The 15,997-nt window shown below is 39.0% G+C and overlaps 1 protein-coding gene across 1 annotated transcript; it reads right to left on the minus strand.

The window, feature by feature from the left end:
- Positions 1–4,457: 4,457 nt before the first annotated feature.
- On the minus strand, positions 4,458–11,227 carry Znf770 (zinc finger protein 770). Its single transcript, XM_059259517.1, has 2 exons — positions 11,103–11,227; positions 4,458–7,147 (listed from the first exon to the last, which is right to left on the minus strand). The coding sequence occupies exon 2, from the start codon at positions 7,104–7,106 to the stop codon at positions 4,986–4,988; it is 2,121 nt and encodes a 706-aa protein (XP_059115500.1). The 5' UTR covers positions 7,107–7,147; positions 11,103–11,227; the 3' UTR covers positions 4,458–4,985.
- Positions 11,228–15,997: the final 4,770 nt, after the last annotated feature.

The following is a 15,997-nucleotide window of genomic DNA, read 5'->3' on the forward strand; positions in this document are numbered from 1 at the left end:
AGGATCTAAATGAGGTTATAGATTAAAAAAAATTATCTCTAGATTGTTTGGCCAGATCAAACACTGTTTCCTTTTGAGCTGGTTGAAGCAATACATACACAGCCTCACCACATACCAAGCCAGAGTATACCCCAAGGGCTGTGGTAGAAGTGTAGAGTCTGTCTCCATCCTGCCACTCTGCCTTCCCTGTTCCTGCCAGTTGATGAGCAATCCCCCCCTCATCTGTGTCCAAAGACTGCCAAACCATTTATTAACCCCAGGAAAGGGAGTTGAGACCACAAGGGAGCCAGTGTCATACCAGGCCCCTTTTCTTCAGTTTCCACCACTGGCTTCCCAAGATGAACTCCACAAGTCAACTCCTCCACCCATAAACATACTCCTTGACATTTTGCATGATAATATAAAAATACAATATATGCAGACATTTTTCTTTTTATTTTGAAATAATTTGACTTGCTTCCAAAATCTGTTTGCTTGCATTGTATATTATAGATGTCTTTTCAGTAAAAAGAAAAATCAAAATATCTAGAGAATATTAAATGCTTGTAGTAAACTCTTCACTAACTTCTTTCTTCTGCACTCAAGTTGCATTTGAGAATTTTTTTTGGATACTATATTAAGCATTAAAGAGATGCATTCAATTTTTCTTTCCAGAAGGAAGCAATTCGCCTCTGTATTTAAAAAAAAAATGTTGTCTCAAAACAAACCTGTGTAAATGTATTGTGGGTTAAAATATAATGAATTAGAAATCCTGTTGTACAGTTCAGCCAGCAATACTTCTAACAAAACCAATTCACATGAAACTTGATGACTGTGGTGACTACTAACAGTGACAATAGTCTAGACCTGGAATATGCCCATAAGGCTTAAGTGTTAACAGCATGTCCTCAGCTTGGTGCTATTAGGTGATGGGAACCTTCAAGAGGTGAGGTCTAATGTGACATATTGCAGAATATTTGTTTACACTGTGAAGATGTGTCTTTGCCAAAGCACCTTCTGATTGGTTTAATGAAGAGCTAAATGGCAAATAGCTAGGTCGGAAGAGGTTAGGCGGAACTTCTTGGAACAGAGAAGACTCTGGAAAGAAGAAGGGAGAGGTACTGCATGGAGGAAGCAGAATGGGCAGTATGGAGAGATGAGGTAACGAGCCACACAACAGAATGCAGATTAAAATAAGTGGGTTAATTTAAGATATAAGAGCTAGTGGGACAAGCCTAAGCTAAGGCCAATCTTTCGTAATTAATAAGTCTCTGTGTCATTATTTGCAGGCTGGTAATCCTTATGAGAAAGCATATTTCAATGACATTTATGGTTTTAGTTGGGCCTTTGAAAAGGATTATAGAACACTGTTTCTTGTGCTCACTCTCTTTACTTTGCAACTGCCATAAGGTGAGAAGCTTGCTCAACCACATACTTCCTGCCATGATGTATCACCTTGTCACAGGCCTAAAGATAGTCATCCAACCATGTGAACTACAGGATTAAACCTCCAAGACTCAGGGCTACAGTGAACCTTTCCAGTTTGGAAGATGATGATTTCAGGCATTTATTAAGTGGTAACAGAGTTAATATGAGTTATAAGCAAAAAGCAGTGGCAGCCCAGGGAATGGGATGGTTGGGTAAATCAAAAAGGCTACCAGAGGAACTTAGCTGAACTTTGAAAACCAACAGAAACTTGCCAGTTTAGCTGCAGGATATGACGTGCTGTGCTCTGTATCCCACTTAATACCATTGCTCCACTGTTCTTTCCAAATTGTTTCCTTGTTTTCTCTAGTGTTAACAGAATTCCACCTAGTACTGAAATTCTAAGCTCTTCTAATGGACAAGAAATCACAAGATAGGGATTAACTGTTCTCTCTTCCTGAAGCTTCTAAAGGGCAAACACCACTCAACATCATAAAACAGATCTTCCAAGTATTATTTCTAACAAAGGATTCTTGTAAAGTCCCTTGACTTCCAAGCCTAAAGCCTGCTGTTGATCGGCCCTAAAAGATCTTTCATTCTAATAGATTGTTTTATATAATACATAATTGGAATCTATATCTTCCTGCATCAATTTTAAGGGCTTTTCTCCCACAACTGTTAAGGAAATAGAAGGGAATAAAGCTTGACTTAACTATTTCTTTGAATAGTGTGAATGTGTCTAAATACTGGATAGACAATACAGATAGATGCAGAAAGAATTATGGTACAGTACTGGAGAAGGCAATTCTATTAGGACAAATCTGTAGAGGAAAGTCAAAGAGAAAGGTAGATAGATTAAGTAAGTAGGTCATATGACAAGCAATGGAATTAACATATTCTTTCAGAAGTGATAAGGAGGTATCACAAATAAATGATGTCCGTGAGGCCAGAGAGAAGGCTGAGCAGTTAAGACCATACACTGCTTTGTAGAGGACCCAAGTTCAGTTCACTGCACCCACCCAGAGCAGCTCACAACCACCAGGAAATCCAGTTCAAGGGATCTGATGCCCTCTTCTGGCCTCCATCTTTACAAGTACTCACAGGCACGTAACTGCATACAAATGTACACATGATTAAAAAGAAATCTTTTTTTTCAAGAAATGAAGTACATGATTAGACAAGCATGTAAGCTCATTGTAGGAAGTGGCACTGGTAGCTTGTTCCAATATTATGTGACTTTTTTTTTCCTTTTAAAAAAGTGCAAACTGTGTAACTTGAAACTTTATTTTCAAATTATTCTGAAATTTGAGTTTTTCAAGAATGTTAACCATTATCTACTTCCCATCAACATATAACATGTATTAATAAAATCAGACACTGTTGCAGTATGAAACATGAAGCAGTAATTGCTCTAGCTCAGCTAATTAAACTCCTTCAGTAAATAATCATGCTAAAACCTCCAACCACTCAAATAAAAAATTCTAGTTCTCTTAAAAGATATTTATAAAGTTTATTTTTTCCAGAAAACCAAAATAATTGACTCAACAATAAGTACAGTTCTAGCATGCAGCAAACCATCATTTAACATGTTTATCTTAACATGAATTCGTACTTTATTTTCACTTCTACAGTTCCCATAAGAAGCTTGCAATGATAATAAGGTAAGTATTTTGTTACAGGTACTTCAAATAGCACTACAGTACATCTCTTGACAAAATTTTTACAGTATTCCAACTTTCAATATGAAACAGCTTTAAAAGGCATGAGCCAAAAAAAAAAAAAAAACAACCCACCAAAAAACAAACCAAAACAAACAAAGCATCTTATTATTACTCAGGCAAAGATTCATAGTCATACGAGCACAATATTCAACTCTCCCTGTTTAGGTGGGAAAGAAATATGTCAGGCATTTCCCTTCAAATAAAATTATATAAATAATTTGGGAAATGCCCAAATCCATAATTTTACACATTAAATAATTCTTGAACTTTTACTCTTGGAAAACATGAACTATTTATGCTTTGCTTTTATGCAACAATTCCTGCAAGAGTTCTGTGCAAAGACAATTCTGTAAACCATATCTTGCTTGTGCTGGAAAAACACACCTCAAATCTCAAACAGAAGAGAAGTTATTCCTTCAGTCATGTGGCTCTCCTCTTTAGATGAACATCTCTACTTAAAAATAGGCACATCTGTATATCATTCGGGTATTTTACTCATACCATCACATTTCATCTCTGTAAATTAAACCCAAGTTCATAAGAGTCATGTGGGTTGAAAGTTTTTCCCTTTTCCTCCCCTCACAAAGTACAGCTCTTACACCATGATCAATGTTTACACTTACTTAACTGCCCACACTTCCAGCAGCAGCCTTTTCACTGTATTTAAGTGTGCTAAATTCCCACCCATTTCTTTTCACCTCAGAACAGTTACTCTTTTTACTGCTAGAAGATGTTAGTCAATGATTTTACAAACTGCCACAAATGTGAAGGACAATCTGTGACTGAGATACTTCTCTCGAAGATTAGGAGTAAATGAAATATTTTGTCAAATCATGACAATACTGTTTAGAAAAAAATGATGCCCTGAACTCTAGCAGCATCTTATTCCTATACAGGGACAATATCCTTACTAACTGAAGTAACAACAAAGATTAAAACAATACTATAGCATTAGTGTCTTTCACAGAGGTGCAAAAACCAAAACTACACCATAGCTATCACCATTTGATCAAATTTGGCAGAACAGACTTAGTTAAGCCAGGGCCACTCAAAGATCTGTTAAAGCCAAGTTTGGTCCTGGCTACTGCTCTCAACCACTAATGGGCAAACAGGTGCACTGCATTTAAATGTCTAAAAAGATACAACTGCAGACATACCAGAAAAGCTCTTGGGAAATACCCGTGTAAATGTAAACAGTACTGGATGGTAAATACTCACGGGTGTAACCCACCTTCTTCCTATGTTTCAATTCCTTAGGGAAAAATAACAGCAGCCTAGATGGGGAGGGGACACTTCTGACTAAGAAGGTAAAATTGCCACATCTCAAAAAAATCACTGTGAAAAAGTTGTAATTTCCCCCACCTGTTTCCATATCTGTTGTCCTCTTATCTTTTAACTTGTAAGAAAAATGTTTTGCAATAGAACTTAAGTAAGTGTCCATGTAAAATAAATTATGGCAGGGTGATTTACTATAGCCGAATGGCAATTCTGGCCTCATTTTGGGAGGTATACATATACATATATATGTATATATACATACATATATATGTATATATATATATTGACACAATGTCTTAAGGAGTAATTCAACAAATCAGGCCAAATTGATGATGGACTCATACCTTTTAATACAACCAAAGTTATACACTGACAACCTTAGATACCTAGTTATGGCATCAAACCATTCTATTCCTTCTCAAGTCATTCGGCTGTTTCTAAAACACTGATTTTATTTAACTTACTCCTTATTATGCAAGACAAGCAATTGCCTATGAAGCCATTCTCTAATGTAGGCCTTCAGCAAAATGTCTCAGAGGGTATTATATCACCAGAGACCACAAATGCATTAGTGGTTTTGTGTTACATAACTGAATCTAGAACAACCACTTTCTCCTGTGGCCGTTCTTTAAAGTGAGTAAGCTGATGTCTCTTCCAGTGAGGTGCTTGTCTGAATGTTTTGCCACAGACTGAGCACTCAAATGGTTTCTGCCCTGCATGGATTAAATAGTGTCTTTCTAGTTTGGACGGAGACCGGAAATTTTTACAGCACACACTGCACTGGTAAAGGAGCCCATCACTTCTTTCAGGACGGTCTAAATAACTGTAACAGTGACGGCTCTGCTCTGACTCCAAAAGTGTGTTAGTGAGGTAAGACTGCCTGTTCCTACAGTGGGGACCGAGAACGAAATCCTCTGATTCTGCCTTGACTTCAGTCCCCGATACCTGATTGGACTCTGAACCCTCTAACTTTTGAAAACTAAGCCCCTCACACTGTTGGGAAGCATTATAGCTAACATCATCACTTGGATGAACAAAAAGTTTGTTCACATTTCCGAAGTCCACTTGCCAAAAGGAACTATAGGGAATCTTTTCAATATGAGTTAGTTTATGTCTTTTTAAGTGAGCCGACTGTCTGAAAGATTTCCCACAAACATTACAGCCAAAAGGCCTCTGTCCAGTATGAATTAAATAGTGTCTTTGTAGTTTAGAGATAGAAGGAAACACTTTCTCACATTTATCACAGGGGCACATTTTATGTCCAGTATGTATATTTTCACTTGAATCTGAAAACCCACACTGAAGCATGTCACAGTTATTAAAGTATTCCTCACCTGACGAACCATAGATTGACAAGTCTTTATTATTCACAGAACTATCCATAGTTAATAGGCTTCCTGTTGTAAAGATACCTTGCAAACTTTTACCCATATTTTGGCTCTGGAATTGCTTTTGCCAAGAAAATGGCAAAGTTAGAGTTTTCTTCTTCTTTTTGCTAACTGCCTTACATGATCCATGTCTGCCAAGGGAACCCACAAAAGTTCTCTGAGTTTGTTCCATGTTCTGCTCAGCAGGGGTACGTTCGCAATTTTTCAAGCAGTTGCTTTTAAATGTTCTTTTCTCTGATTGAAGGTTATCTGATTTTTTACCCCCAGCACGTTTAAGTTTGGCCAAGAGCTTTTTAACAACGGTCTTATAGTTACAGCTTCTTTTGAGCCTGCTTGGAATTCTGCCACCTCTGGCAGGAAGACACTTGTGTCCTTTGAGAATCTGCTCTGACTCAAAGCATTCTTCACACTCTGAACACTGAAAAGGGACGATATAAATAGAGTGGACATCAAGAGGATTATTCTCCTCAGATTCACCCATATCACCATTTTCAAAAGCATCCTGCTTTGCATTTAATTTATTAGGTAGGGGACATGATTCAGGACTCTTTACTTTTAAAGAAAGATTCTGAAAAGTCTTATTCCTAGTGTGGATTTGTTTATGCTTCAGAAGTTTGCTTTGAATCTTAAATCCTTTTTGACAAAAACAACATTGAAAAGGTCTTTCTTCTGAATGTGTGAGTTGGTGGATTTTTAAGTGAGTTGACTGTCGGAAAGATTTACTGCACAGGACACATTTAAAAGGCCTCTGCCCAGTATGAATAAGTGCATGCCTATCAAGTTTTGATTGTGATGGAAACATTTTGCCACAGATTGTACATGCATGAATATGCTTTCTTCTCTTTGTAGTGCTGTACGTGGGATCAGACTTAGAGCATGGGTGTAGTGCCCGTCTTTCCTCTGCAGTGAAAGTATTATATACTCCATACACAGGCTTCTCTGGCTTGGTCTCAAGCAATCTTCTGACTTTAACATCATTGTGATAGGATTCATTGTGAAGCTGCTGGTGCTTCACCAGTGTCTTCAGATTTTTAAAGTGGCGTTGGCAAATGTTACAACTAAAAGGCAAACTGTGAGTTAACTGGTGCCTCTCCAGATGAACTAGTTGTCTAAAGTTTTTATGACATACATCACATTCAAATGGCTTTTGACCGGTATGAATGAGATAATGCCTAGCTAATTTTGATGGTGTTTCAAAGTGCTTGAAGCAAATGTTACAAATGTATGGTCTGTTCCTAGGTAGTTTGTTGGCTACACGTTGCTGAATCTTCAGCATTTTTAAGTTGTTTTCAGCCATCATATTCTTCAGTGTCATACTTTGATGAGCTCCATGGTGTTCTTAAGCTCCACAGACATCTACGAATTAAAAAAAAACAAAGTATTAATTTTAAGATTTGTATAAAGGCAAATAATTTAGTTGTCAATAGGCAGAAGATTAAAAGTAAGGGAGAATTTGGACTTTCTTGTGTTTCCAAGTAACTTAACAACCACCTTAGATGAATTCTTTAGAATCATAGAACTAATTTTAAACAGATATAATTCTTGAGTTTATCTAAAGTTCTACTTTTCTACTTGATAAGCTATATTTAAAAAGGACCAAACTTGATTTTTAAGAATAAATAGCCCTTTTAGTTCCAACTTTCTTCCTTCATTATTAGATGTATCAATGAGTTGGTTTGTCATAAAAAAGAAGAAAAAAAAGGAGGAGGAGGAGGAGGGGGAGGAGGAGGGGGAGGAGGAGGAGGGGGAGAAGTAGTACCAGCAGTAGTAGTAGTACCTGGTATTGTGGTACACTTCTGTAAGGCCAGCAATCCCAAGTTAGACACAGGAAGGATCATGAGTTTGAGGCCAATATGGACTATCCAGCAATTTCAGGCAAGCCTCAGCTAGTGAGGCCCTGTCCTAATAATAAATAAATATTTTTAAATTAATTAAAAGGTAGATTTAAAATATTAAAAATAAGACATATTGGCATTGCAGTATAACACATACTATAACCATCCTCTGAGCATAGAATGTTTCATTTATTTATATTTAGATGGTTGAACCACAATGTTAAAACTGTCTCTTCTCAATGGGCTTGATGGCACATGCCTTTAATCTCAGCACTGTGAGTTAAAGCCACCTTGATTTACATAGTGAATTCCAGGATAGTTAAGGCCACTCTGATTTATATAATATATCCAGGCTATATAATAATCCAGGCTAGCCAGCACTACAAAATGAGACCCTGTCTCAGAAGAAAAAAAAAAAATCAAAAATAAATAAATATTTATTCTCAATTATTTCTCAAGATCAACAAGGACAAGAATAATATTCACAGAAGACTTGAGTTTTAATTCTAAATTTGTCACTGTATAAGTTGTGTGGCAGGAAAAAGGGAATTCGAGATTCTTTAAACTGGGAGCAATGTCTTCTGCCATACCAAGTTGCTGTACAAGAATGGCAATAATGTATGTGCATGTGTCAGAAAACTGTGATGCACCATAGAAATGTGAGCTATTACTGAGCTCAAGATTAACCAGATTTTATGTTGTGACTCTTATCTCCTTAATACTGTAGGTTTCTAAGATAAACATACTAAATTTAGTTCACTTCTCCCTTCTGCTTTGTTGAAGGCTTCCTAACAAAAACAAGTACAAAAGATGAGGTTGACAAATTGCATATTTACATAGGTACTTATGAATAAAGAACAGAATGTTGAATGTCACTCTTTCATCGGAAAATATTCAAAATAGGTCATTCTGGTCTAAGATGTACTCTTTACAGATGTCTTAGAGACACACTAAAACTTAACAAACATTTCACAAACATTTCTCACATATCACTGTCCAGAAAAGACAAATTTCTTCTCCTTTTATTACTATTCCATTAGCCTTAATTAAGCCAGCAATTAAGACAAAAACTAAACAAAACAAAGCTCCATCAGTTCTTTAATTCTAATATATAAGACTTTACAACTCAACAAGAAACGCAGAATTCTTTTGGCTGCTGACTTGGCAAACAGTCAACCTATAGGTTGCTCATCATCTCAGAAGACAACTTAAACACAAAATCAAACATACTCACTGTACAATCTGAATAAGAAACACAAGGTGAGAGACTATTTTGTACTAGTTGTTTACCATAGTGCTTTTCAAACTACAGGTCCATACTCATCATTGGACTGAAGTCAACTCGGTGGATGATGATCAGCCCAATTTGTTTAATAGAGCATAAAGTACCAGAGCATGTACCGTGTAGTAAGTATAAAAATTGTTCTCTGAAACTTCAGGTGGAAGAAGTTAAAAGGTATGTGAAAGCTGTTCCTTACACATTTATTCATACAATACCAGACAGGGGAACCTGCAATCAATCAATCAACCACTACGTTCAATGAGAGGTAATCTATTAGGGTGACAAAGATCAGGGGCCACAGGCAGGAGTCCTAAAGAAACAACAGAGTTCTGTTTTCTTCCCATGGGCCGTATTATTTTAAAATATGCATGCAAAATTATTACATTAGTGGTCAAGTGGAAAATGTCACTTAAATAAGAAAGTAAAACAATCGGACCATAAGCTACTTGACTAATTTATAAAATACATCATATAACCTAGCAACAGACAGCTGTTGGAGTTATGGATGTTTTTACTTCACTCAGCTAAAAAAAAAAAAGGCTAAAAGTGAACAACCTGAAAAAAAATTCCTAAACATGTTAACATAAAGTTAACAGCTGTGAGAACTAAAATTGCCATAAACCCAGCAAACCACAAAGAACTCAGCAATTTATTTAATTCCTGACAGGCAATTAATTTAATTCCTGTTGAGCAAACAATGTCAAGATGGTCAATCAGGACAATGAGCCAAACTTAAATCATCAAACCTTTATTCACTTGCTACAACAGTGTAAGTGGGACAAAAGGAGTCAGTCCCCCAGTGGACTCTTAACAGAAAGACAGCAAGTGAGTGTTCAATGGACATAGTGCACAAGAGGAAAGCTTCTAACTAAGGGCTCCTGACGCCCATGGGCCAATGTGCCGAGGGAGGGCTGGTGAATGGCTGGGAAAGAAATGAACTGTACTGAACTGTACTAAGTCCTAAGTCTGGTATGGGAAGACAGCTTCTCTCCATGAAGCAGGTAGGCAAAACCTCGTAATTGCCACAGTCAAGCTACAGGGTTTGGGCCTGGAGTAGGGACTTCTCCATTCTTTTTATATACTTCTTCCACTGGGTGACTGTTTCTGTAGAATACCAGCCCTCTCAAAACAAAAAGTCCCACACTAATCTACACAAGGCGATGATCTGATTATAAAGAACAGGAACTATAGCTCCTGTGCCCCAAAAGGGTTTGTGGCTGAGCAGCCATCACTAGTATTAAGACTGGATACTCCTGTCACTTGCTTTGGGAAAGCACTTCATGAGAACCCTACCTTGTCAGAATCATTTGTGGCAAGTGGTGATCTCACGTCCTATTTATAAGTAAAAGGTCAGGGATTTCCACACTCCAAGCACAATCCCCCTGTGCACTTAGAGGTTTAATCCCATTTCAACTGATTTTTCTTTTCTCTCCACTGAATTTGTCATGATTAAAAAAAAAATACACTAAGGCTAATGTTTATGTTACAATACAAACTAATGGATGTGCTCAATGACTCGATCCAGATACCATCAAGACAGGAGCTCAAACAACATTAAGCCAGGTAACTATAAAAACGGACATCAATAAAATCCAATGTTGTCTCAGGGTTGCAAGCACCATGGTCTTAGCAAATACCACTTAAAAGACATCTCCAATGTATCACAAAAGTAAATGAACAAGAAACAAAACACTTGAGAAAAACGCAACTTCCAGCTCGAGAATTCTTTCTGGTGACATTTACAACAAGCTTAGCCTCCTTCTACCTTGTTCTGCCCATGGCCCACTCCCTTGGCCTTGAACCATCACCTTTCCCTAAACTTGAACTGTTTTCAGCCTAATCTCCCGCAAGCAAAGAGCATTTGGGAGGTCCAACTGAGTTCGGGGGCTGTAAAAAATCCCAAGTCTGGCATGGGCAAGGGTGAAAGCTCCACTGACTGTAGCCAGAAGATGGGGAGCAGGGGAAGAGCCGAGTGAAAGATGGGAAATAAGTGATTCGACCCCAGGACGACCCCAGGAGGATGGGCACAGGGCTCACTCTTTTGAGTTTACCGCTCCCACGAAGCACACGCAAGGAGCTGAGGTCGTGGCACCCTGTTCGGTTCCCCGGGAACCTCGGCCGGGTTGAGCAGGCCTGACCTTCCCCGGGGTTCATTCCACCTGGCAGGCAGACTCCTGAGGTCCTCCACACGCACCTGGAGCAGGTAAGGGCCCGGCAGCGGCGCATCTCTAAGCCAGGGGTTCGCGAAGACGAAGCCGAGCGCCCACGTCCGCGGGGTCGGCGCGGCGACTGGCAGAGTGCGCAGGCGCGGCGCTCCGGAGTGCTCCGAAAGCGGTCCTGCCGGAAACCGTCTCTCGCGATGTCTGGGCCGGCGGCGCTGGCTTCTTAGAGGACCGCGGGTCCTAGCGCGTTGTCCACCCAGTCTTGCTATTTCCAAGAAAACAAGACGCACAAAGGCTGCACTTCCCATCGTACTGTTATCAACCCTTCGTTGTGGAAATCCCAGACAGGACTGACTGAAAGGCTCGGCTCTTGCTGGAATCGAGGGTCAGAGTTCAAAGCCCACTAATGTTTTGTAAGGTCGAGGCTGTGGATAAAATTCCCTGTATTAGGTACATACTGGGTTAGGACTGTTTTCAGCAATTCGTATTTATGTCAATACAACGATGAGGTGAAAGGTCCTGGCCATAGCGTCACACAGAACCAGATTCTTTGGGGAGGGGTGGAGGTTGGGGGTGCTGATCCCCATTGGTCAGCCAGAGGCTAGTTTTGCAGATCTCACTGGTTTTATGTATTTTGGACATTTACAGTGTACAAAATTCTTTGCCCAGCATTTTGACTCTTCTTTGACAATTTAGATAAGATGTACTTGGACAAAATGCATGCAAGGTACTCAACATCCATTATTATTTTTATACTAAATACAAAAGCTTCATGAAATGATAGGATCCTGTTTTAAGATGAGGAAAGAGGGACTTGGAGACGTTAGGAGCTTAGTGGCAGACAACTAATAAATGACAGAGGTGGGATTTGAACTCAAGTAGCCTAATACCAGACCTGCACTTTCAGTTCACTCCTTCTCCCCAAATCATAGATATTTCAGCATATTTTGTGTACACAAGTAAGGGCCAACTGTTAGGGTACAATTACACACTGCAGTGGCATATTGTCACTGAATAAGATGATAAAGTGTCAAAGACTTTAAGAACAAAGACATTAGAGAAGGATTATTGTAGTTTTTGCAGGTTTGAATTATAATTGTCTCACCTTAAGAGAGGAGAAAATGAAAAATTACAAACTTTTCTGACCATAAACAACTTTTGGGTTACTTCCCAAGGACCAGTGTGTGTGTGTGTGTGTGTGTGTGTGTGTGTGTGTGTGTGTGTGTGTGTGTCGGGGTGTGTGTGTCAATTTCTAATATGAATAAATTTTCCAGAGGGAGAGGGGAGAAAAAGCAGTTGGACTGATTTTTGAAAAACCAAGGCTGCTCTGGATGTGGAATTATGGGAAAATGCCTACAGGAAATAAGCTGTTGCTTCTCATCTGGGAACCTTCAAGGGTCACAGTTGCCCCTTTCAACAGAAGAATACATGGAGAAGGAAAGGGAAAAGCTTTAGATGTCTTGAATGCTAATCCAAAGGTGGGGATGCTGTGAGTTCAGATAATTCATGGAGATTTGCTTCATTTTTCAGGTTCTCAGAAAGTGTAGCCCATTCATATCATGCAAACTAGCGTATCCATCACTAATCACACTAATCTTTAGGAGAAATAGCAAAGTCCTGAGAGAATGCTACCTGAAATTAGAGATTAATGGACGCAAGGATCCGCTCTTTATTTGTTACCTGAAAGCCTGACTATATGGTATGAAGTACAGTTAGGAACTAGATAAACCATTCTCCAAGGCCATATACCCTTTGTGATACCTTCTCTATTTTCTCTGAGAACTATCTTGGGAAATTTCTGTAGAATGGGGGGAAATTAATGTAAATAATAGCCACCAAGGAAAAGTTCGTGGAATAAGATTCAATTTGTACTTAGTAGTGGGTCGAAGATGGGTAAATAGAAACTGAGACAGGAATGAACATGGAAGGTAAGTAAGGATGAGTACAGGTCATGAGATAAAAATGGGAATGCACCTTGTTTTAGTATTAGTAACTTTTCTCTGCAGCTTCCTAGTGTTATTAGAAGTTATTTAATCTTCCTTATCTTCAGCTTCCTGGAGCTGGAGGGATGACTTAGTTTGTAGAGTGTGTATATGAGGATCCAAATTTGAATCTCCAGGACCCTAATAAAAAGCCAGGCACAGCAATGCATACCTGTAATCCCAGCATTCGGGAGGCAGAGACGGGTTTGCTAGATAGCAACTCTTATCAAATCGGTAAGCTTCAGGTTCAGAGAGACACCCTGTCTCAAGAAAAAAAATAGTAAGTTGGATGCAATTGAAGAAAACTATTTTTGAAGCTAACCTCCACATATGTGTGCACACAGTAACTGGCATGTACATACACACAGAACCCAACTTTATTTCTCATTTATAAAATTAGGCCATAATCATTTATCCAATGACATATCACATGAAAAACATCAAGGATTCACTTCTGAATATGTACATATCAATCAGGCCTTCAACAGTAGACAGGCTGGTATCATGTGATAATAGATCATATGTGGAGTGTGTATGGAAGATACAACATCTCAAGGCTTCAGGTGGAGATGGACTCTGAGCTGAGACTCTAGTCAGCCATTCATTTATGTAATGTATATTTTATCAAGTTTTCTCTGCATACCAAGCCTATTCCAGGAATTGGAGAAATATGCAGATAAGGAAAAATGAAATCTGTCAGAGATAATTTTATGTACTACTGATGGAGGTAGAAAGTAAACAGTAAAATAAACAGTAAATATAAGGTTGAACATTGATAAGGGTAGAGCAGAAGTCAAGCACAGAAGTAAGCTATGAAGTTTTGTGGGCAATGCACTGACTGGTTTCAACTGTCAAATGATACAACTAATAATCCCACTAGAGTCTTAGTGAATTATCTGGATCAGGTTGCCTTGCAGACATGCCTTTGGGGAGGGAGTTGTCTCGATGGTTAGTTGATGTAAGAAGACCCAGCCCATTGTGGGTGGGACCATTCCCCCAGCAGTATAAGAGAGAACACTAGCTTAAAGTAAACAAGATTGCATTTATTCTCTCTATGCTTTTGACTGTGGATGGGTGTCACTAGCTGCTTGAGTTCCTGCCTTGAGTTTCTGGAAATGATGGGCTGGAAATTAAAATTGTAATTCAAATAACCCCTTCCCCCTTATGTTGCTTTTTGTCAGAGTGTTTGTCCTAACAATACAAATGAAACTAGAACAAGAAGGACTTGACAACATCTGAATGGGTTCTCAAAGATGACATTACTAAGAAGTTTCCTGACTTTTTTGTTTTTTAGTAAAACCCAATAGAAATGAGAGGTATACATGGCAAATGGAGGTAGTACTATAATATAACAGACTAAGAACTTCCTTCACAGGCAGTTAGGTAGAGAATATGCCAAGCATAGAAGTCAGTGCAACAAAGAGTGACAAATGGGAAACTGAGTAGATCAGAACTGATTGAGTGTCAAGTCCAGGAAGGAGAGGGGAATAGCAGCAGTATGGCTGATTCAGCTAGTAATTTAGAACAAGTATTGCTCCTCAGGTTGTTTGCAAAAAGCTCGAAAAGATCTTAAATACTAATACTTTCTTGTTTGTCATTATTTACATATGGTTTGAAGATTTCCAGAGGCACAATCAGAAGCTTGAGTTTCAATGCTGCTAAAGGGACAGGCCTCCCAGGAAGTCACTTCTCTTTTTCTCATTTTGCTTCTTTCATTTTTTTCCTGTTCCCTCTGGGGCAACCAACAAAACCATCTGCTTGCCTCCTTCATGGACAAGCCGGATAAAACCTGAATTCCTCAAATAGAAGCTTCTATCCTTAAACAATTATCAAGGAAATTTTCCAACAAACGCAGCTCCCTTTCTTTTCTCTTTCTTTCTTTCTTTCTTTCTTTCTTTCTTTCTTTCTTTCTTTCTTTCTTTCTTTCTTTCTTTCTTTCTTTTTCAGTTTTTGAGACAGGGTTTCTCTGTGTAGCTTTGGAGCCTGTCCTAGAACTTGCTCTGTAGACCAGGCTGGCCTCACACTCACAGACATCCATCTGCCTCTGCCTCCTGATTGCTGGAATTAAAGACAAGAGCCCCCACTGCCCGGCCCAGTTCCCTTTCTAAGAGGGGTTTGTGAGTAAAATCTCTCCATCATACAAGTCCTTGGAAAAAAATTGCAAACTCGTGTATGTTTTGTCATAAATTTTTTGAGGCCCTTTGGGCTTGGGGGATGACATGAAGAATGAGGGAGAGGAGAAGAGAATTAATTGAAATCAGAAAATACAGAATATTACAGTTGTGATTTACCGAGGGCCACTGGACCACTTGTAACTCACTCACATCTAGCCCCAGTCTCCTAATAGGTTACAGGATATCTCTAAAGATCCATTGTGGAGAACAGCTTTTGGATTTGTGAATCTAGTTAATCAGTTGCATCATTTCATCCACACTGTTCAGTCTTCCATATGTTGATTCATATCCAGGAGTGCTGAGGATTCAGAGTTATATAGAAATAAGGTAGGCTTGCTGTGGGATGGTCTGTATGTCAAATTGCTCTGATTAGTCAATAAATAAAACACTGATTGCCCAGTGGCCAGGCAGGAAGTATAGGCGGGACTAACAGAGAGGAGAATAGAGAAAACAGGAGGGGGGCGGGGAGACATTGCCAGCCGCCGCCATGACAAGCAACATGTGAAGATCCCGGTAAGCCACGAGCTATGTGGCAAGGTATAGATTTATAGAAATGGATTAATTTAAGATATAAGAACAATTAGCAAGAAGCCTGCCACGGCCATACAGTCTGTAAGCAATATAAGTCTCTGTGTGTTTACTTGGTTGGGTCTGAGCTGCTGTGGGACTGGCGGGTTAGAGAGATTTGTCCTGACTGTGGGCCAGGCAGGACCAGAAAAACTCTAGCTACATAGGCTCATTAATTTGAGCTTTCTTTTGTGAATGTGCATG

The sequence above is a fragment of the Peromyscus eremicus genome, chromosome 4, assembly GCF_949786415.1.
Source record: "Peromyscus eremicus chromosome 4, PerEre_H2_v1, whole genome shotgun sequence".
Classification (NCBI taxonomy): Eukaryota; Metazoa; Chordata; class Mammalia; order Rodentia; family Cricetidae; genus Peromyscus; species Peromyscus eremicus.